A 23,575-nucleotide genomic window follows, 5' to 3' on the forward strand; every position below is an offset into this window, starting at 1 on the left:
TTTCATTCGGAGTTCTTGGGAAGGCCATCTTTGATGTTGATCATCGCTTCTGTGTTGTCAAATTATATGTACAGTCCAGTTTGATTCACGGTTATGTTAGCAGTTAGAGTTGAATTGTAGCAGTTTGTGTCATTTGACAGTATGGCTATATCACTGGCAGAAGTTACAGACTGTCATGATTACCTTGGATTTACTTCCCATTCTCATTAGGTTGTTGTCAGGTTCCATCAGTCTTGGTTACCAGATTCTGGTCCCCCCCCCCCCTCCCAAGAACACGACTGAAAATCATTGGAGATAGCCGTGTTTTGATATTGGAGGAATCTGAGAAGAATTCTGCGTACTTTATCTTGTGGTATATGCATGTCAGTGTAACTCTAATTAATGCCAGCAGTTTGTCAACCCCAAATTCATTAAGGATGTTGAACAGGATTTTGCCATCTATTGAACCACAGGCATTCTTGAAGTTAAAAAAGACTGACACACATTGTTGTGAGCTTAGAGTGTCATTTGATGATGCTTTTGAGGTTACAGGACTGTTCAGCTGAACAACCTTTACTGAAGCCCTCTTGGTACTCCCGTACTTGATGTTCGGTTTGGGTTTCTAAACGCTCCAGTATGGAAAGTGATAGAATTTTATAGGTTATCAGTAGCAGGGATATTTCTTTGTAATTGTCATTTTTTGTGCTGCCTTTCTCGGGCAGTGGATGGATTAGGGCTGTTTTCCAGCCTTCAGGTAGGTGCCCTCTGTCTAATTTTTTTTTAAATTTACTGTTACAAGATTTTAACTGATTACTCAGGTGCACACTTTAACAGTGTTTTTGAAATTACTGAGTCTTCTGTAGGTACTTTGTTGTTTTGGAGACAGCACTTGATTAGTTTTTGTCATTTCGTCTGTACCCGGAGCACTGGAGAAGGTCTTTGTTGGCTTTGATTGGGCTTATGAATTTTTCACAATTTACTAATTTCTTTAAGTAATCTGCTAGAATGTTACAACTTTCTTCATTTGAAATTGCCAAGCATAGTGATAGTCGCTTATAGACCAGGAGTTCCTTTTAAAGATTCTGTGATACAATCGGGTTTCATTTCTCATAACGTTTTGGTGTAAAATTTCGATAAGTGATTTTTTTTTTACCATTGTAGCAATTTGGGCCCATTGGATTTTGTGGTTTTCCCAGTCAGTTTCCAGTTTCTTCAGGTAATACTGTTGCCATACAAAGAGTCTTTCCTTGAGGACTGATTCACTGATAACGTTTCACAATACAAGATTTTTGTCTTTTGACTTCTGCCAGTTCTTTTGCCTCCTCAATCATAGCCATATTTATTTAGATTTAGTGGCTTTTTAAATACTAATTGGTAAGTAATTTTTGTTTGTGAATTTCCCATTTTTGTATGGGATAATTACTGTGACTGGTGTTTAATGTAATACATAACACCATAGTGTATAAGAGAGTATTTTATCACATATGTGATAATAGCACTATCCAGCAGCAGCAACACATCTGTATAAAAGGGTAATGATATTAACAAGGAATTAGCACATGTACTTGATACCTGCATCATGGTCATGACAAGATACTTTGATACAAAGATAACACTGAATTTGTATGTTATGTTTTATATTTGTGTGTATTTTATGTGATTGTTTAATTTCTCATATGTGCTGTTCTGTTTCCATAACAGAAACTAAAGAGATATCTACTGGACAATACTAGTAAATAGGAAAGCATGTGCGACATAATTGAAATCTTAACTGTATATTATAAAATACGCTTTATTCTTTCTTTATAATCAAATTGTGTAGCTGAGGTTCCACCAGTTCCTTTTGGAATGCCGGGAACAGGTGAATACATTCTGGGACTGTCTTTCATTGCCATCTGACGAATATTTGAGAGTAATTCAAAATAATCACTCTTTGAAAGTGTGAAATCTCTCAAATTCACCACCACTTGTGAAGCTGAATGAAAAGCTAGGGAAGCTTGGTGGAACTTTTACTAAAGTAGACAGAAAGTAGACTCTTCTGTGCATTGTGTGTTGCTTTTTCAAAATAATGTGTTACAACAACTGATATATACTTTGTGGAAAACCACATGAATGGGTGGAGTAATAACAAACAACTTATGCTAAGTCTGGTTTGTTGCAGGGACATGAAAGCTGTGATCTTCTACAGAACCGAAACATACTACCTCCTGAGAAAATTGAACCACCAAAAATTAGATTACACCAAGAATTTTTGGATAGTGTTAATTGTAGCCCAGAGTAAGTGAAGTTTTATTGTAGTGACTTGCTTTTGTGTTTACTCTTGTGTATGATTTCATGTTTGGCAAAAAGTTCTTTAAGGCTAACTCTGTTGTAAATCTACATTTCAGCATTTTTAGGTGCACACTTACCAAAATACCTGAAACGAGTTCTCTTCTGCAGAAATCAAGATTACCTTTAGGAATACTTATTCATCCCTTCAAGGATCTTAATGTAAGTTCAGATTGATCTATCTGATCTTATTTTAGTCTTTCCTTCTTATCCCATCCAGTAAGTCTTCCTGGACCTGGGGTTCTGGTTGACTTTTCCAAAGTCTACCCCTTTTCGTAAACTTCTTACTGTTCTTTCCCTTTACCCCTCTTCCTTCCCCTACAACCGTTTGCCAAGAGAAGAAGCTGCTGGCTGTGAAAACGTTTTTTTTTTATATGTGTGTTCTTCTGCCCCTGCTTGGTGTGTGTGTGTGTGTGTGTGTGTGTGTGTGTGTGTGTGTGTGTGTGTGTGTAATTTAATGTGACAATGCCAAATGCAACTTGAAATACAAATAATAGAATGACTGAAGATAACACTTTACAGAAGAGGTACTGGTGCTGTGTAAATAAAGTAGTTGTTAAACATTGTAGTTTAGCTTTTGAATAACACAGGTTTCTGGATCTACATAATGTATTACAGTTGGTTAGTTCACTAAGTACTACACAAAGTCCTGTTCCTTTCATTATGCCTGCCTTTTGTTGCAGCACTTGCCTGTTATACAGTGCAACACCATTGTCCGCTGCCGTTCATGTCGAACTTACATTAATCCATTTGTGTATTTTGTGGACCACAAACGATGGAAATGCAATCTCTGCTTCAGGGCAAATGAATGTAAGTTATTTCTTGCTCTTCATTTCTTAAGACAGTAAATATTAAACTTAAATAAAAGTCCAGTATATGAAATTTGCTGCCATGACCAGTCTCATTCATTTCTCTTTTCAGTACCAGAGGAGTTCCAGTTTGATCCTGTCAGCAAATCCTTTGGGGATCCGTCAAGGAGGCCTGAGATAAAGTCTTCAACCATAGAATTTATTGCTCCATCGGAGTATATGGTGAGTGGAAAGTTGATGATCTGCTGAAATGAGTAACTTGATGATGATGATTGTCTCATTTGCCTATTTATGTAATATTCACAGTACTGGACTGTTACAACATTGTTTTAAACTTTGATTACATTTTTTAGCTACGTCCACCGCAGCCGGCTGTGTACCTCTTTGTGCTGGATGTAAGTGCTTTAGCTGTCGAGTCTGGATACCTTCAGATATTTTGTGAGACTCTGCTGGAGGAACTGGATAAACTGCCAGGTGATGCAAGAACCACTGTGGGCTTCATCACGTTCGACAGTACAATTCACTTCTACAGTCTCGCAGAGGGCCTCAGTCAGCCACACCAGATGATTGTTGTGGACACTGATGGTCAGTAACGCAGCCAAATATAAACATGTAGCTAAGTTGCACATTTTATTGCCTCTGCTTGCAAGAAATTCTCGGGTTTTTTAGTTTATCAAATTTCTCCGTGAAAGTTGATAAACAGTAGTTTTGTAGTAATATATATTACCTTAATTGCTACTTTTTTGCTTGAGTAATTTTTTTAATGGATCCCTAAAAAAAAGTTGCAGTTCAAATCTCAGAAATTTTTTAGGTTTTTGGAAGTGTGCGTGTGCACTTTCATCCAGTTGCAACTACATGTAACAGTTTCCCCTTCATGGTATCTAATCATTTCCCACCTTTTTAACTTTATGATTCACCAAGTTTGTGGTCAGCTATTGAGAAAGCTCTTCACTCTGTTAAGTTGAACTACAGACAGGACTTCAGCAACCGTGCAACACACTCAACAATGCTCTGTCACTAACAGTAAATGCAAAGATCATTTCTTTGTAAGTGTGACAGTAGATGCCCCTTTGCCAGCTTGTATATCAGGTTTCTTTAAATGTGACATTGATGAGTAAATGGTGTAGTGTAGTCTCTGACATCAGATTTGGAGATACTTCTGCTCAACAAAGTGCACTAAGAAGAAACATTTTTGAGATATATTTAATGCAGTGCATCAATTAAAGCACACTTCTAAATAAGAAAACCACCAAATAAGGCACTTCAGCTTAGCAAACATGTAAATCAGAATGGCATCTGCTTTGTTTTCTTCTATCAGCCAATCAAAACACATTGTATGTGAAGTCATGCAGACATCATTCTCACTGCACAGGGATCAGAAGATTCTAAACCACGTTGCACAAGGCGTATGACAATTCTTATGGAACCAAGTTAATTGTTTTCAAAAAATCTGAACCAAATTATCACCTTTGCTCCTAACTGGACGTATGGCTGTGCAACAGATCAGGCTCTCCACAAACTTCACTCACAAAATGATGTGGAACAAATGTATTCATTGTTAAGTTTTTTCACCATAAAAACTGCATGGTGTTCAGTACCCTGTGCTGTGACTGGCTGATAGAAGTGCCTCAATATGTGGTATGTTGATTTATGTGCTTGCGGAGCTCAAATTTATGGCATTTCTGCTATTTTACTGTATGACTGATAAGGAAATACGGCACATGCCATAACCCGATCTCCCAAAACTTTGCTCATTGGAAGAGGGGCGAGAATAAGCAAACAAGTATCTTTGGTTATCTGTATATATTAAATTGTTTCTGTGTTGTTGTTGTTGTTGTTGTTGTTGTTGCTGCTGTTGTTGTTGTTGTCTTCAGTCCAGAGACTGCTTTGATGCAGCTTTCCATGCTACTCTATCCTGTGCAAGCTTCTTTATCTCCAAGTACCTACTGCAACCTACATCCTTCTGAATCTGTGAATCTGCTTACAGTATTCATCTCTTGGTCTCCCTCTACAATTTTTACCTTCCGCACTGCCCTCCAATACTAAATTGGTGATCACTTGATGCCTCAGAATGTGTCCTACCAACCGATCCTTTCTTCTAGTCATGTTGTGCCACAAATTTCTCTTCTCCCCAATTCTATTCAGCACCTCCTCATTAGTTATGTGATCTACCCATCTAATCTTCATCATTCTTCTGTAGCACCACGTTTTGAAAGCTTCTGTTCTCTTCTTCTCTAAACTATTTATCGTCCGTGTTTCACTTCCATACATGGCTACACTCCATCAAATACTTTCAGAAAGGACTTCCTGACGCTTAAATCTACATTTAGTGTTAACAAATTTCTCTTCTTCAGAAACAACTTCCTTGCCATTGTCAGTCTACATTTGATATCCTCTCTACTTCGACCATCGTCATTTATTTTGCTCCCCAAATAGCAAAACTCATCTACTACTTCAAGTGTCTCATTTCCTAATCTAATTCCCACAGCATCACCTGATTTAATTCAACTACATTCCATTATCCTCATTTTCCTTTTATTGATGTTCATCTTATATTCTCCTTTCAAGACACTGCCCATTCCGTTCAACTGCTCTTCCAGGTCCTTTGCTGTCTCTGACAGAATTACAATCTCATCAGCAAACCTCAAAGTTTTTATTTCATCTCCATGGATTTTAATTCCTACTCCAAATTTTTCTTTCCTTTCCTTTACTGCTTGCTCAATATACAGATTGAATAACCCTAGGGATCTCTCCCCCCCCCCCCCCCCCCCAACCACTGCTTGTCTTTCATAATCCTCGACTCTTATAACTGCCATCTGGTTCCTGTACAAATTTTAAATAGCCTTTCACTCCCTGTATTTCACCCCTGCCACCTTTAGAATTTGAAAGAGAGTATTCCAGTCAACATTGTCAGTATTGCCTCACGTGTTCCAACATTTCTACAGAATCCAAACTGATCTTCCCCAAGGTCAGCTTCTCCCTGGTTTTCCATTCATCTGTAAAGAATTCATGTTAGTATTCTGCAGCCGTGACTTATTAAACTAATAGTTCGGTAATTTTCACACCTGTCAACACCTGCTTTCTTTGCGATTCGAATTATTATATTCTTCTTGAAGTCGGAGGGTATTTCGCCTGTCTCATATCTCTTGCTCACTAGATGGAAGAGTTTTGTCATGGCTGGCTCTCCCAAGGTCTAATGGAATGTTGTCTACTCCTGGGGCCTTGTTTCAACTTGGGTCTTCCAGTGCTCTCTCAAACTCTTCATGCAATAACATATCTCCCATTTAATCTTCATCTACGTCCTCTTCCATTTCCATAAGATTGCCTTCAAGTACATTGCCCTTGTATAAACCGTCTATATACTTCTTCCACCTTTTTGCTTTCCCTTCTTTGCTTAGAACTGGTTACCATCAGAGCTCTTGATATTCATACAAGTGGTTCTTTTTCCTCGAAAGGTCTCTCTAATTTTCCTGTAGGCAGTATCTATCTTACCCCTAGTGATACATGCCTCTACATCCTTACATTTGTCCTCTAGCCATCCCTGCTTAGCCATTTTGCACTTCTTGTAGATATCATTTTTGAGACGTTTGTATTCCTTTTTGCCTGCTTCATTTACTGCATTTTTATATTTTCTCCTTTCATCAATTAAATTCAATCTCCCTTCTGTTACCCAAGGATTTCTACTAGTCGTCTGCTGCCTTCAATTGTTCCCTAATGCTCTCTCTGAAACTCTGTACAACCTCTGATTCTTTCAATTTATCCAGGACCCATCTCCTTAAATTTCCACCTTTTTGCAGTTTCTTCAGTTTTAATCTACAGCTCATGACCAACATATTGTGGTCAGAGACCACATTTGCCCCTGTCTTACAATTTAAAACCTGATTCCTAAATCTGTCTTGCCATTATATAATCTATCTGAAAACTTCCAGTGTCTCCAGGCCTCTTCCATGTATTTAACCTTGTTTCATGATTATTAAACAAAGTGTTAGCTGTGATTAACTTATGCTCTGTGCAAAATTCTTCCAGGTGGCTTCCTCTTTCATTCCTTACCCCCATTCCATATTCACCCACTACTTTTCCTTCTCTCCCTTTTCCTACTGTCGATTTCCAATCCCCCATACTATTGAATTTTCATCTCACTTCAGTATTTGAATAATTTCTTTTATCTCATTGTACAATTCTTCAATCTCTTTGTCTTCTGCGGAGCTAGTTGGCATATGAACTTTTACTGCTGTGGTAGGCGTGGGCTTTATGTCCATCTTGGCTACAATAATGTGTTCACTATGCTTTTCTTAGTAGCTTATCCACATTCCTATTTTTTTTATTCATTATTAAAGCTACCCCTATTTGATTTTGTGTGTATTCACCTGACCAAAAGTAGTGTTCCTCCTGCCACTGAAATTCACTAATTTCCACTATATCTAACTTTCACCTATCCATTTCCCTTTTTAAGTTTTCTAACCTACCTGCCCAATTAAGGGATTTGACATTGCAAGCTCCGATCCGTAGAATGCCAGTTTTCTTTCTCCTAGTAATGACATCCTCCTGAGTAGTCCCCACCTGGAGATCCGAAAGGGGAACTATTTTACCTCCGGAATATTCTACCCAAGAGGACGCCACCACCATTTAACCATACAGTAAAGCTGCATGCCCTCGGGGAAAAATCACGGTGGTAGTTTCCCCTTGCTTTCAGCTGTTCGCAGCACCATCACAGCAAGGCCATTTTGGTTACTGTTACAAGGCCAGATCAGTCAATCATCCAGACTACTGAAAAGGCTGCTGCCCCTATTCAGGAAACACATGTTTGTCTGGCCTCTCAACAGATACCCCTCCGTTGTGGTTGCACCTGCGGTACGGCTATCTGTATCGCTGAGGCACGCAAGCCTCCCCACCAATGGCAAGGTTCATTTTTCATGAAGGGGAGAGTTTCTGAAATAACAACAAATAAAGTTTTTGAGTAAATAGTTCAGTTGAAGCAGTGGCATGGTGGTTAGTATTGCAGCATTACACTTTCACACCCCATGTTTGAAACCTAGTTATTATCTTTATTTTTGTTTTTTATTTATATACCTGTGCCTGTAGATTACTGCATGAATATTTCCCATTGTATATCAGAATAATGGTGTCCTCCTTCATCTACTAATTATGTGTTTGGTGGATGAATTTAAAAAAATATATGGAATAATTTTTTTTGGTTAAATTACTGTAGTGAATCTTGATTGATAATCAGTTGCAGGTGCCAGTTTTCAAAAAAGTGACCCATTACGTGTGGTTTGCTGTGACATTATTGCAGACGTGTGAAATAGTCATCAATGTTAATATTTCTTTCCAGAGTAAGACCGTACAAAGCAATGTCACTGTGGCAAACCTGCCTTCGCGTGGTGCTTGTGGTGTACAGAATTTCTATGTTTAGAATGTATCTATGATTTGTATCATCCAAGGGAATGCAACAAATCTCCCTGAAGTATAAGCATAAAAATAAAATATAAGAGTTAAGAATTGATAAAAGAATAAGATATAAGAATATGAAAAAAAAAAAAAAAAACCCTGCAAATAGCGCGCGCACACACACATTTATAATAAATGTATGACACAAACTGTGAAACCCAGTTGTAATTTTACAATAAATATAATGCCCTAAGTTGATAAGAAGCATTCATGTAGTAACCTTCTATGGGCATGGGTAGGTAAACAAAAAATAAAATAATAGACAATAATTGGGTTTCAAGAACAGAATGCAAAATTTGGAGGCCGTGACGCTAGTCACTGTGCCACCAGTTTGGCTGAGCTTATCACATGCTGAAAGGCATCTGAATTACGTCTAAAACTTTGATGCTCCTGTCCTTAGAAACGGTAGAGTATCTACAGATAAGCTGGAACACTTTCACTTATTTTGGCTCCTTTTCCACTGAGCGAAGTTTCTGGGAAATTGGGTTATGCCACTTGCTTTGTTCTCCTCTGGAGTTAATGGAAGAAATTTCATTCATAAGTTCGCTCATGTATTTAAAAAAAAATTAATCTTCCTTTTTTATTTTTTGTAAACCAACTGTATTAGAAATCTAATATAAAAATCCCCTGATGCAGTCAATGTTCCAGCACAAAAGTCATGATTAAGGCTTACAATTTGGTATCTGACCAATTTAATTCACTGCTACAATCAAATACTGCTGCTATCTGTGACTAATAAAGCAAGGAAGACTTAGACACAAATCTAAGAATAAACAGTTCTCCCAACTTCAACGCTTGCTAATGAAAAGAAAACTCCGCATATCACATAGCTACTCATTTCTGATTGTCAAAGATTGAAAGTTGAACTAAAAATCTGCATTTGTTCTGCAAAAACAATAAAATCACTATGCCTCATAGTAAGAGCTTGCTAATATTCTTTATATGGAAATAATTCAGTAATCCTGGGCTGGCCCAAAGAAAATCAATGTCTGTTGAAAAAGAATAAAAGGCAGACTGAATACAATTAAATTTTTATTCTTCATTCATCACTGGCTGGTTTTCATCACTGTGCCTCTTGTTCCTTACACATTATTGTGCTCTTTCATTCCATGTATGTTGGATTTGATTTAATTTTGGGAGAACTGAAGGGTGATCTGCTTAATTGTTAAAAATCATTCAACATCCAAAATCACATAAAATATTTATTTTTTAATCAAGCCATCTGGTTTCAACAGACTATGCTGTCATCTTCAGGTCTTAAAATTTTTTGTTGTAAAACATGTTCATTTTACGCTTTTCTGCGTACTCTGTCTGTTGTGTTGTGATGCTGCCTACTAGCCACTCTTCTTCGATCGCTCAATAAAAATTTTTAATGTGTTACTTTAGTTTTATATTTTGAGTGAATGCTGTGCTGAGGAATAAAAAGATGGATATAACTGGACTTTGAAAGTGTCATATTTGGTGTTTACACACACACACACACACACACACACACACACACTTACTTACTTCCCTACCACGAAAATAGTCTTTTTCTTCTTCTTGTTTATCCTGGCTTCTTGAGATCTCTTGTGAAGAGACACGATACAAGAAGTTCCGTAGTGGTGTAGGACAATCAATGAAGTTGTACAACTGTTAATAGTTTAGCTTTTGAAACTACCAGGTTATTGGCATGTATGGGAAGAAAGGCATATATGGAAAGAAAAACACTCTCATACTCTCATGCGGTCAGCAAGCTTTGTGTAACATTTTGTGTATGTAATGGGCCTTACTACGTCATAAATAGTTCTAATGAATTAAGCTGCTTTACAGTGTTGTTAGGCAATGTGATCAACAAGGTGATAAATGTCTCAGTTAAAACTAGACCTCGATATTTTGAATAAACTTTCGGTTAATTTTTTAAAATCAAAATCAGCACTTCTCTCAAAATTAATTTCCAACTTTGTGCATTAAGTCCAAATGCATTTGCAACTATTGTACTCGATTTACTGGACAGCTCGATCATGCTTTGGCATGTAACGTATTTCAAATTGAGCATGCAGGTTTCAGTTTTCCCTCACGGGCTAAACGATTCTTTTGTAATTAAGAGTTTGAAGATTGCGTTATTGTGAGAAAAGGAATTTTTGGTGTTGAAACCAGCAAGATTTTGAGAAGTATGATGGGACAAATACTTTGTCAGAACAATGAAACACCATGCGTTGTACCTTCATACTGAACTAACAGCTTGTATGACCACAGATCTGTACAATTCTGTTCACGGTCCAAATTTCTTATTTCAGACAGGGTGATAATGATGAACTTGAGTGAGAATGATCAGAGTGTAGATTTGCTTAAGGGATACAAATTCCCTTTAGAACTTAGTGGTAAAGCAATTTTCATGCAAGCAGTAAATGTGGACATTGTCAAATGTCTACAGTTGTACTGAATGCAGTTTGTCCTCAGTTTTCAAATATAGTGTGTTTTCAGACAATAAAAAAACTGTTGCCAGATTGTCAGCATGATATTCCAGAAGAAAACTTTGTAGTTATGGCAATCTTTCCTTTTGAAAACCTTTCAAATGTATGGTTATAGAATTTTTTTCTTTAATTGGGTTCATTTAATAGATTTGATATGTAAATGTTTCTTTTTTTCCATTCTTCTTCTTGTTCTTCTTTTCTGAAATGTTTCTGTACATAAATGTGATGTACCACTGATAGGTAAGTTTTTGACATTCAACATAAAACTGAAAAATGAGGCAGTAATGCCTTTAAATATTTAAAGACAATCAGTAAATAAATAAATAAATAAGACAAAAATGGATGACTTGTGTGTTTCAGAAATAAATGGACAGCAATCAACACAAAAATTAGTGGAAAACAAAATTCAAATTGGCCTTAAAGTAAACCAATTTTGCCTTGTTCCTACATATAACATATCTCCTCTCAAATAATGTTCTGATCCTGTGGATGGATTTGCCACAAACAGTGCCACACTTCTCAGTGCTGTAGACGTTACTGAATGCAGAACACTGGTGTCAAATTGTGATCCAGCAGTGTATGTTACTTACAGTCATTTTTGGTCAAATGCTGATGATGAAAATTTCTTTCATCACCTAGATTCAAACTGCTTTCATCAGAGTAGAGTTTGTTTGTGTTCTCAGCTGTTGTGGTAGGTATTTTTGATATGCCTTCAAAGCATACTTTACTTTGTTTTTGGTCAACCAATATTTGTTAAGATTTTTATGACAAATCAATTTTTCACTCCTGAGTGTGTCACACTTGTAACAACCGACATGATTGAAGGTTTTGGAGGGATTATTAATTACAGTTAGTTATTGAGGCTGTCTCAAAGCAATTCATCTTCTTTTTCACGATATGTTTGTGTTCTTAAGTATGTAAACGGCATGAAATTTATGGTTGCAGATGTTTTCCTGCCATGTCCTGACAATCTGCTCGTCAACCTTGCCGAATGTCGAGAGCTCGTGAGAGACCTGTTGCAGCAGCTGCCTCAGAAATTCTCGGTGTCTCATGACAGCCAATCAGTGCTGGGTGCTGCCCTGCAGGCTGCCCACAAGTTAATTGTAAGAAACACATACAAGTTAGTCTTTCTTCTGGGTGTAGTTCTCTGCAAAAGCGTTTGTGCTGTCATGTATATTACTGTCAATTAGTGTACGTTTGATACTTGGTGGCTGATAAAATATTCAATTTTGTTGTCAGAGTATTGTTTCAATGCTCTGGAATTGATTCCACAAGTTTGTGGTGGTGAAGTGTGTAACCTTCGATATTTGTTTTAGCCAAACAATTGGAGTACAAAAACCACACATTATTTTCTATTGGGTATTAGCTATTTTTAAAAAAAGTGACTGAAGTAAAGTTTAGCAGAAGTTAAGACAAGCACATTCCATAGAGTAATTTCCAACTTTTATAGAATGGCAGGTGTGCTGATGCAACGACAAGGCCTTGTTTTTGTGAAAATCACTTGCTTTGTATGCTGCCATTATAGTGTGTCTGTGTGTGTTCACAGTTCTTTCAACATTCTCATCATAGTGCCAATTTAAATTTTTTGTTACTTGCTTAATCAGTGGAGTATGCTCTTTACAAACAGATCAGAAAGTAGTAAAATACCTCTCGAGCAGTAACCAGTTTTCTATCAACATTGCCACTGGAGCAGTTGCAACTCTTAATTTTGCACAGTGTGTTTAGTTTAGATTCTTTGCTAATGCGTCTACTAAGAAATGAAAGTAGATAGTTTTGACTATGAAGAATTCTGATGATGTGTAGATTTCTTTACTTATTTTGTTATGTAAAAGTGATGGAAACATACGGACTTCGCTGTGGTGTAAATTTTAGCACTACACTATGTGATAAAAAGTATCTGGACACCCCCAAAAACTTATGTTTTTACTATTAGGTGCATTGTGCTGCCACCTACTGCCAGGTACTCCATAACAGCGACCTCAATAGTCATTAGGCATCGTGAAAGAGCAGAATGGGTCACTCCACGGAACTCATGTACTTCGAACGTGGTCAGGTGATTGGGTGTCACTTATGTCATATGTGTGTATGCAAGATTTCCAAACTCCTAATCATCCCTTGGTCCAGTGTTTCTGATGTGATAGTAAAGTGGAAATGTGAAGGAACACGTACAGCACAAAAGCGTACAGGCCAACCTCGTCTGTTGACTGACAAGAGACCGCCGACAGTTGAAAAGGGTAGTAATGTGTAATAGGCAGCCATATATCCAGACCAGCACACAGGAATTCCAAACTGCATCAGGATCCACTGCAGGTACTATGACACTTAGGCAGGAGGTGAGAAAACTTGGATTTCATGGTCAAGCAGCTGCTCATAAGCCACATATCACGCTGGTAAATGCCAAACGACGCCTCACTTGGTGTAAGGAGTCTAAACATTGGATGATTGAACAGTGAAAAACATTGGGTGGAGTGGCAAATGTGGCGATCTGATGGCAGGGTGTGGGTATGGTAAATGCCTGGTGAATGTAGTCTGCCAGCATATGTAGTGCCAACAGTAAAATTCGGAGGCGGTGGTGTTACGGTGTGGTCGTGTTTTTCACGGAGGAAGCTTGCACACCTTGTTGTTTTGTGTGGCACTATCACAGGACAGGCCTACATTGATGATTTAAGCTTCTTGTTTCCCACTGTTGAAGAGCAATTTGGGGATGGTAATTGCATCTTTCAACATGATTGAGCACCTGTTCATAATGCATGGCTTGTGGTGGAGTGGTTACACGACAATAACATCTCTGTAATGGACTAGCCTGCGCAGAGTGCTGACCTAAATTCTATAGAACACCTTTGGGATGTTTTAGAACACTGACTTTGTGCCAGGCCTCACTGACCGACATCAATACCTCTCCTCAGTGCAGCACTCCGTGAAGAATGAGCTGCTATTCCACAAGAAACCTTCCAGCATCTGATTGAATGTATGCCTGCGAGAGTGGGAGTTGTCATCAATGCTAAGGGTGGGCCAATACCATATTGAATTCCAGCATTACCGATAGAAGGCGCCACAAACTTGTAAATCATTTTCAGCCAGGTGTCCGGATACCTTTGATCACATAGTGTAGGAGTAGGTTTCTTAGCAGTGAACTGCCAGTGCTTTCCCATGCATCTTTATTGTTAAGGAAAGCAGACACACCTGTGTCTAACTAGAATTTAATTGATTTTGAGACCTTTTAATTAGATTAAAAAATTGTTCTGCTGCCTGTGTTCCATAGCAGCAGATTTCTGCGACACGGAGATGCGAACCTTCGCTCGTGCGGGCTGTAATGGTAATGTTGACAAGACATGCACTTGTTGGTAGCTTTGGTATTGCCATCCACCTGACAAAATATATGAATATGACATTGCCTACCAGACTGGAAACATTGTGCATCATGGCAAGGTGAAGCTTATGTATCATACAATGAGAAGCACTGAGAACGAGACATCCTGACTGCACGTGTAGAACACTGCGAGCACCACGAACTGAAAGTTATTACCTCTGCGTCTAGAATTAGTTTCAGTATGCCCCCCTTATCCCTTCTGAGTAGGCCTCATGGTTCATTACTCTAATACACATTTCTATGTATACCATAATTAAGTATCTTCCGGTAAAGCTATAAATCTATTTTAAACTTCACATTCATTCTTTAATATATCATTCACTCCCTAGAGTCCTCCTCTACTTATCAACTTCTATACTTTCAATAGATATTACGTCTATATAGACTACTTACGTCCCACTATCCTTAAATTCATCAGAGACTTTATTGCACTGACGTTGCTTAATGATCAACCTGACTAATTCTACTTTAGTTTTCTTTCTTTGGTCATGCCTCTCTTTTACTTATCCATTACTCATTACTACTTTATATCTAAAAACGAAGATGATGTAACTTACCAAACAAAAGTGCTGGCATGTTGATAGACAAACAAACAAACACAAACATACACACAAAATTCAAGCTTTCGCAACCAATGGTTGCTTCATCAGGAAAGAGGGAAGGAGAGGGAAAGACGAAAGGATGTGGGTTTTAAGGGAGAGGGTAAGGAGTCATTCCAATCCTGGGAGCGGAAAGACTTACCTTAGGGGGAAAAAAGGACAGGTATACACTCGCGCGCACACACACACACACACACACACACACACACACACACACACACACACACACGTATCCATCCACACATACAGACTGCCCAAACTCTTTGTCTTTAAATATGTCTGCTTGTGTCTGTATGTGTGGATGGATACGTGTGTGTGTGTGCGCGAGTGTATACCTGTCCTTTTTTCCCCCTAAGGTAAGTCTTTCCGCTCCCGGGATTGGAATGACTCCTTACCCTCTCCCTTAAAACCCACATCCTTTCATCTTTCCCTCTCCTTCCCTCTTTCCTGATGAGGCAACCGTTGGTTGCGAAAGCTAGAATTTTGTGTGTATGTTTGTGTGTCTATCAACATGCCAGCACTTTCGTTTGGTAAGTTACATCATCTTCGTTTTTAGATATATTTTTCCCACGTGGAATGTTTCCCTCTATTATATTCATTACTACTTTATAATCGTTCATTATGTATGTGCACCTCTTCTTATGTATATTCGATGTAGGATCGTCATAACTCCCCATATGTGTGCGCTTAATACCCTATGTACACACATTTTCCCCTACACCACCTGGCAGTTCTCACATCATGACAGGCTATGTCTTATATAATTTAATGTTTGTGTAGAAGTGTATATTTGTGTATATGTGGATGTGTGTTTGTGTAATCTGATTGGAAAAAATAGATGTGGTTGTTAGGGTTGAAGAAGAGAGAGAAGATAGCCCCCAAAGACAGAAAAACCCTTCCCACCCCCTTTCCCCAGGCTCCCTACCTCTCAGGTACTTGAGTGAGAAGCTGGAGGAGTTTTGGTGTTAAATCATCTCCTACAGAACGGACTTATCCCACCTTCACTCTTTGAGGTCCCTGAAGGAAATCCTAGCAGCCCTACGGAAACGGCAAATGAAGAAGAATCAGGCACTTGTTTGTGAGGGTTGTTTGAAAGGTGTGATGTGTGTTTTGTGTTAGTCATGATTTATCTGTTCTTTTAAATCAAGCTTTTAGCTACAATACCCACCTCTTTCAAAATTTATACAAACCCTCCCATCTGTTTCACATCTCATAAAAGGTATAAAATTCTCTATACAAAATAGAAAAGTTATACACTTCGGTACAATTGTTCAGTCAATCACATCATATTATATCTTCCACAAAAGTAATACTGTATTCAATTTATTTTGTCTAGACATCACTTTCTTTTAAGCAGTATGATTATAGGATAGTTTAGATTTTAAAGGAATTTGGTGCAGGTAAACTGTCTTGGAGGAAACTTTTGAATACTCCACACAATCATCAATAGTTCTTTTTAGGTATCTGCTTTAATTTAGTTCCTGCTTATTTAGGCTTCAGCTAGCAAAAGCTATGGTTCTGTGTTCTACATTAGTCGGGTCCCATTACTCTCCTTGGAAAAGTTCGGCAGTAATACCGTAATCAGATGCATCTGTCAAAATTTTAAACGGTTCGCCCATAACTGGATGATGTAATATGGGTGCCTCAAGAAGTGCTCTTGTAACATTTTCAAATGCATCATTTGCACCTTGAGGCCAAGTCCACGGTACTCCCTTTTTTAATAAACGTATAATTCTTGGGTCATTTAACTCCTGCCCTTGTACGGACTGTCGATAGTATCCGGCCATACCTATAAATCCTTTTAATTGTCTTACATTTCTGGGCTGCGGACATTCTTTGATAGCTTTTATGCATTAAGGGTCTGATTTAATTCCCTCTGCCCCTACAATGTGCCCTAAGAACTTAAGTTCTAGGCACGCAAAAAACGATTTTGACAGCTTCCCCGTAATACCGTTCTCTTTAAATTTTTTCAGAGTGTTGCACAAAGTTACTCAGTGTTCCTCCCAAGTAGCTGATATTATTAGGATATTGTCTACATATATTATCAAATCCTCCAATAAGTTTCTCCCTAGTGCTTCATCTAACACACGTATAAATACGGACACAGAGATATTAAATCCAAATGGCAATACATTGAAATGATATGATTTTCCATCAAATAAAAAGGCTGTATACTTTTTGGATTCTGGGTGTAATTTTACCTGCCAACATCCAGCAGTCAAATACATTGTGCTAAAGAATCTTGCCTTTTCAAATTTGGATAACAGTTTGTCGATATTAATCGGCCGGTCCCTTTCCATCTCTATATGTCAATTCAATGTATGAGCATCTAAGACTAATCGTAGCCTGAAGCTTTCTTCACCACTACCAGAGGATTATTCATTGCACTGGAATTTCGTTCTATAAAATTATCATCAATCATTTTGTTAATCTCATCCTGAACTGCTTCCTTCAAACTCACTGGTTTTGGATACATTTTGCAAAAGAATGGAGTGTCATCTTTGATTTTGAACTTACAAATATAGTCGCTGATATTCCCTGGACAATTGGAAAATACCACTTCGTACTCCATTAAAATTTTATACAAATCTCGTCCTTGTTGATCGGTTAATATTAGAGTGTTATTAACGATGTCTTGTATATCAGTTCAATGTGTTCCTTGATCAACATTATCAATTTTTAGCGATAATTGTGCTGTAGCTGTTAATCGCAGATACTGGCGCTCTGTTGTTTGTTCCTTAAAGCGACTATTTGTCACAAAAAGTGTCCAGCATCTACTGTCCCCTTTACCAAAACAAAGATGATGTTCATCAAAGCTTAAGATGACTTTAAACTCTAACAACCAATCTAAACCAAACAGTATGCCTCTATTAATATTCTGTACCATCAACAGCATTTGACAAAATAACATATTTCCAATACTGCAGTTCACTTGAGTTTTGTATTTTAGAAGTTTACTTTTTGTTCCAGTTATCTCGATTATGTATACTCCAGTCACTGGCAATAACAGTAAGTGCTGTTTATTCTGTATTGAGTTAAAAAATGTGTTTGAGATGAGTGATACCTCACTTCCCAAATCTATAAATATGTTAACCTTGGAATTTTTTACTGTCCCTGCTATTACAGGTTTTGGGTTATTAGTAGCTAAGCTTGGATCTTCAAATAACAACCTCCTTTGTGGGTATTTTGTGCATAAAGTTAACATACTTATATGGAATACGGCCTCCTAATGTATTTCCATGACCTGGGCGCCGGTCCTGGATCCAGGTCGAACGACGTTTTCCTCATTACTACTAATTACGGGTTGGTTACCGCAACAAGGTACTACATTCCATTTTGTGTTTTTTGGTTACTTGGTACAAATTCTTGAGAAGTTACTGGATCTAAATTTGAATGTGGATGCTTCTTTTGATAATTACCGTTACAACTTTTCTTATTACACTGGTGTACTTTTGCTAAGTTTGCCTCATGCCTTTTAAAATTATTCCTGCTATTCTTTTTATAGTTCGAACTTTCACTTTGGTATAAAGTTTCGTTGTGGTCATTAGTTAATGCATCAACAGAAGACAGCAACTCTTCTACCATTTTCCTACCACTATTATAAGATGTCTTTTCTCGCATAGATGGGCAATCGTGTAATTAAAATATATACCAAACCCTGTTCTTCCATTGGCTTATCTAAATACTTTGCTTGTGTTAAATGCCAATCGAAATATTTCCTCACAGTACCCCAAGTATTATTGTAATATTTTGTGTCTCATATATCTGATATCAACTTTTCTTGAGCACTGGCAGACCAGAATTTCTCTTTAAATTAATTTTGAAAGTCCTCCCAAGAGGAAAAATTCTCAATATTTACTGTACCCCATTCTGAGACTTCCCCTAGAAGGTACCTCACAGCAAATTCGATCTCCTTAGTATCTTCCCAATTTTTTGGTAATGTTTTGTTAAACCTTTTTAAGAAATGGGTCGGATGTACATCTCTGTCTGGCTTAAATTTAGGCAATTGTCTAGATAACCCTGAATTAGCTTCGCTAGTTAATACAATGTTAGGTGAAGATACCCTTTTTTCTACTTTATCTTGGATAAGCTTAATCTCTTTCCACAGGTCATCCATATCCTTCCTGGTATCGTTAAGTTCAGAAGAAGGAATAAAGGAATAGGCGATACATTCCCAGATGTTATTCTATCAGTAACTTTTTGATCTATAATTTCCTCAAATTGTTCCTCCAAACTAATTACATTTACATTATCAGAGTTAGCTATTTTTTCTTTGAAATTTCTTTCTTCCTTCATTATCTACCCATTTATTGACACCTTCAAGTTGTGATTGAATGACTGGCATTAACTCATTCTGTTTATCTACTCTCTCTTACAAAGTATACAACCTGTGCCTTACATCATTATCCTTAATACTGTACACTCTTTCAAAGGATCTCAACTTTTGGATACATTCTGATCCTACACTATTACATTTGTTCTCAATGTTAAGTTCTAACCTGTTTTACAAATCCTGAAAGGTATCATTTTGTTTCTGACCAAGGCCGGTAAACGTATGATTTATGTGAGTAGTCGAAGAGTTTGTCAACTCATTCTTTAGATCTACCTTTTAAATCCTCTACTTTAGTACTTATAGCGTCGAACTCAGTCATCAAAGCGCCCATGCCTTCACGCAGATTACTAAATTCTTCACTTTGAGAGTCGACCTTGGACTTAAGAAACCTAAATTTGTCATTTGAATATTTAGAGTTTCCCTCTGAGCATTTAAAGCTTCATTCTGAGTATTTAATTGAGAATTTATTAAGTGTAGTTCTTTACTTAGTCGCGCTTTGAGCTTTGATTAAATTTACCAACTCAGCCCAGTCAAGCACTTCTTTGCTAATTTTCATGGTCATAGCTGGGTCTTGAGTTTCCCCAGCCTGTTGTATATTTTCCACGCTCTTGTATGCTTTAGCTCTCGTAAGCATTTAAAGCCATCTTTAAATATGATAACAACACAAATAAAGTTCACTCAACAGTATCTTATACCACTTCGTACTTACTAAAGTAATAAAGTTTTGTATCACGCTCACCCGGCGTAGAATTCTCATAGTGTAGGTGAGCGGATTTGGAGGCAGGTCAGCATGCGTGAACAGTAGTTGGTGCCAGCGGCATCGGATTTAGTACATTGGTTTCCGCATCTGCGTCCCCGCGACATGTGTGAGAGCAGTAATTCCCCGCACTGGATCTTCTTGGTTGAAGCATTCTATGCGTATTTCTCATAGACAAATACGTCAAAATCTTCTTTGCTGTTTAATCATTGTGAATTTTTCATGTCTTCACCATTTTTCATTCAAATTTTGCTCCATTAGATACTTGAACATATTCCAATGTCTCAGAGTAAATCCCTTTTCGTATTATGTTTGGTTGCTAGGGCAACATGCAACAGCAGCTTTTCTTGTTTTTGACTGAAAATTCCTGTTTTTTTCCCACACAGGTTGCCAAGTTCCAATGTTTTGATGAGTTAAAGTGTGAGTGTGAGGGTGGGTCTGGGTTATACTGATTTATTTCCCCAAATGACATTCCACTTCTTTACAAGATGGCTTACTTGGGGTTTGCAGCCACTCTTCTTTACTGGGTAGCCGGCTGCTGAAAATTCTCTTGATTTCTTCTCCATTGAATAATGCTAGGCACAGGAACTTCAAAGTCTCTTTCTACTAGTGAAATAAGTAGCTATACAAACTTTACATTTAGTCAATCAACGATGTATTTGACTTTCAAGCACAATAAAATTTATCAGTTTCATCATAATATGTAACTTCAGTAATTCTCTCAAACAGTAGTATGTTGGAAACAAATTGATTTACATTCAAAAGAAAATTCGCTTAGACACCATGACTTTCAGAAAAGGAGATTGAAAAAACGTCTTGCCTCTAACAAGACTGAGTCAAGAGTCTATATGAGCAAATTTTCAACTGTTCTTGTTTCACATAACAATAGTCAGGGATACAATAAGCACAAAGCTGCATATAGATTCCATGATTATTCCATACACACTCACTACCACATCTGTGGATTGCCCGACAGGTACTTGTTGGTGCCGTTCGACTGCCGCGTCTAGTTTTTTCCCGCAACTTATTTTAAACCTGCACACACACAAACTTGTGATGCGCAGTAGGTAGGATTTAACCATCCCACACTCGTATCTAGAATACTGTGTGTTCGAGACGGTAGAAGGCTGAGTGGTACTAGAATTTACATAGAAATTCTCAAATCACTACAACAGTCACATGACTCATGCGGTGCTTGTGCAAGAGGTGCACAATTGGCCAGGAAACTATGAACTAGCAACCACAACAATCTGCTGCTGTGCTTAAAATTTGACAATTTAGTGAAACACGAGGATGTAACATTAAGTTCTATCATCTTGTAAACTATTGTTTGCAATAACAGTCGTCACACATGTATGAATACCATATACAAACATTTATGATGCTTCTGAAGTAAACATTTTTTGATTGAATGCAGGTCAATATTTTATTTGGTTATCGGGGAAACTGTAATGATTTACCAGTTGGTTTGCAAATGAGAAATTTGGTCACTGTTAAAGTATTATAGTACCGGGTTAAAACAGGGTGACCTTTTAATCAGCTATATAACAAGGTGATGGCATTCAGGTGAAGCAAGAAACAACATTAATCCAGAATTAAATGTCTAAATAATTAAATAAATTGTATTAAACTGACTGTAATTGTTAACACCAGAAGAAATTACAGCTGCAAGACCAGTTGTGGAGATGATGCTGAAAGACATCACTACATCACAGGATGAGCAGAAGTTTGAGAACTGAACTGAATTGTGATCTCTTATTTATGTGTTAGTTGGCATTTTCACACATGATTGGCACCGTAGAAGCTATTGCAGTCAGTATTTTTCAGTTGCTCAAGCACAGCACTGCACAGGTGTTGGAGGGGAACAGTGACATCAGCTCAGCTGAGAAGCAGGGAGAAGGGAGAAGTGACGAAAGCAAATTTCGTCCTGTTGGCAACCAAGGGACTCTGTATCACACACTTTGGCTTTTTATGAACGTACACCACATTCAAACTACAGTTTGTCTGAACCCATTTGAGTTGACTTTAAAACCGAACAAATGTGCAACAATAGTATACATTTCTGCAGGAGATGGTAAACATCTAGATAGGGGCCAGTAGTGTACATAAGTGTTCCCTGCAACAGTGTTTCCTATGCTCACTGTAATGCTTGATGAAATGAAAGGGGGTGGGTCAGTTGCTGGTTCTACACAGCCACTGAGAGTGAAGTGAGCAGACAATATGTATGAAAGCAAGAAACATTGTAACATTCTCACGTCAGTATAGAAGCGAAATCTGATATATTTGACAAAAAACACCTGTGTTTTCAAGTCCCACTGTAACCACTGCTTCAGAAATCTTAGTATATTCAGAGGGAACAACCAAATATTTGTGACAACAGAGATATAAATTCACAATTGGATTATTAGGAGGGTGGTGATTAAAAATAGTTATACCCCATATGATAAGCTTAAAGGTGGTGGAGATAAAAATTAATGTTAACCATTTTCTTTGTTTGTTTTATTTCTCACTGTGTTATCAAATTGTAGGCAATCAATAAATGGCCTAAAGCTAGAAAAGGTATAATGCTAACGTTTTAGGCAGGTACTTTATGCCAGTAAGACAGTTTGTAATTTTGATTAGTCAGAATTTGTTACAAATAAATTTTTCTCAAGGAACCTCATAAAAAGGGGGCAGGGTTGTCTTATATTCAGAGTCATCTTATACTCAGGTAAATACAGTATGTTGAAATGCCAGGCTGTGAAGGCATAGAACAATATTTTCTTTGAGAGCGCAGGTGTGAAATGAGATGTTTCCGTGATTTGTCTTGCTGGAAACCAGTGTCTCAGTCGAGCAGGTTGTCTGCCGATTATATTTCCACAGCTCCCTTGGCCATTGAATCCCAGTAGGATGAAGCTGTGTCTAGTACCTTAACTTTCCTGTTATGTGTGGAACAGTCAATGGAAATAGTGTTAAGCCGCTGCAGATTTCTTGGTCTATAGTAGAAGTGTGTGCTGCTGGTGTTCAGTGCAGTGTTTTTACAATGCATGTTGTTTGTCCTATGTACCTTTTATTGCACTCCCAAGGAATTTCGTTCATACCCACCTTTTGTAAAAGCTGATCATTCTTCACGGATCCCAAAAGAGCTGCTATCTTGGCCAGTGCGAGGTTTTCTTAGTCAGTGGAAGGTAGATCACACCAATTTTATGCTGCTCCAGTACACTCTGTAGGATGTCCGTGTCAGACATTACATGTGCCCTGTGTGCTAAAGTTTTAAGTACACTCATAATTTGCAAAGTATAATGGCAGCCTATAAGTATAAATTGCTATGAGTGGGCTACAGTAAACACCATGTCCTAAAAACCCTGCTTCCTTTCATCATAGTAATACATCACTAGTAGCATTGTATTAACACTGGCCATTCTGTGGACAACAGGAAAACTAAGGTACTGGCCACAGACTCGTAGTACTGGGATTCAGTGGTCAAGGAAGCTGTGGAAATATAATTAGCAGACAA

General features: G+C 37.8%; 1 protein-coding gene across 2 annotated transcripts in view; it reads left to right on the forward strand.

The window, feature by feature from the left end:
- Positions 1 to 23,575, forward strand: part of LOC124625773 (protein transport protein Sec24A) — a 144,467-nt gene that overhangs the window by 64,683 nt on the left and 56,209 nt on the right. For both annotated transcript variants that reach the window (XM_047149213.1, XM_047149214.1), the window contains exons 7-12: positions 2,141 to 2,256; positions 2,367 to 2,469; positions 2,991 to 3,117; positions 3,229 to 3,338; positions 3,470 to 3,701; positions 11,966 to 12,123. In XM_047149213.1, the coding sequence (XP_047005169.1) occupies positions 2,141 to 2,256; positions 2,367 to 2,469; positions 2,991 to 3,117; positions 3,229 to 3,338; positions 3,470 to 3,701; positions 11,966 to 12,123 (846 nt within the window). The remainder of the gene's footprint in view (positions 1 to 2,140; positions 2,257 to 2,366; positions 2,470 to 2,990; positions 3,118 to 3,228; positions 3,339 to 3,469; positions 3,702 to 11,965; positions 12,124 to 23,575) is intronic.

The sequence above is a fragment of the Schistocerca americana genome, chromosome 8 (assembly GCF_021461395.2).
Source record: "Schistocerca americana isolate TAMUIC-IGC-003095 chromosome 8, iqSchAmer2.1, whole genome shotgun sequence".
NCBI classification, from domain to species: Eukaryota; Metazoa; Arthropoda; class Insecta; order Orthoptera; family Acrididae; genus Schistocerca; species Schistocerca americana.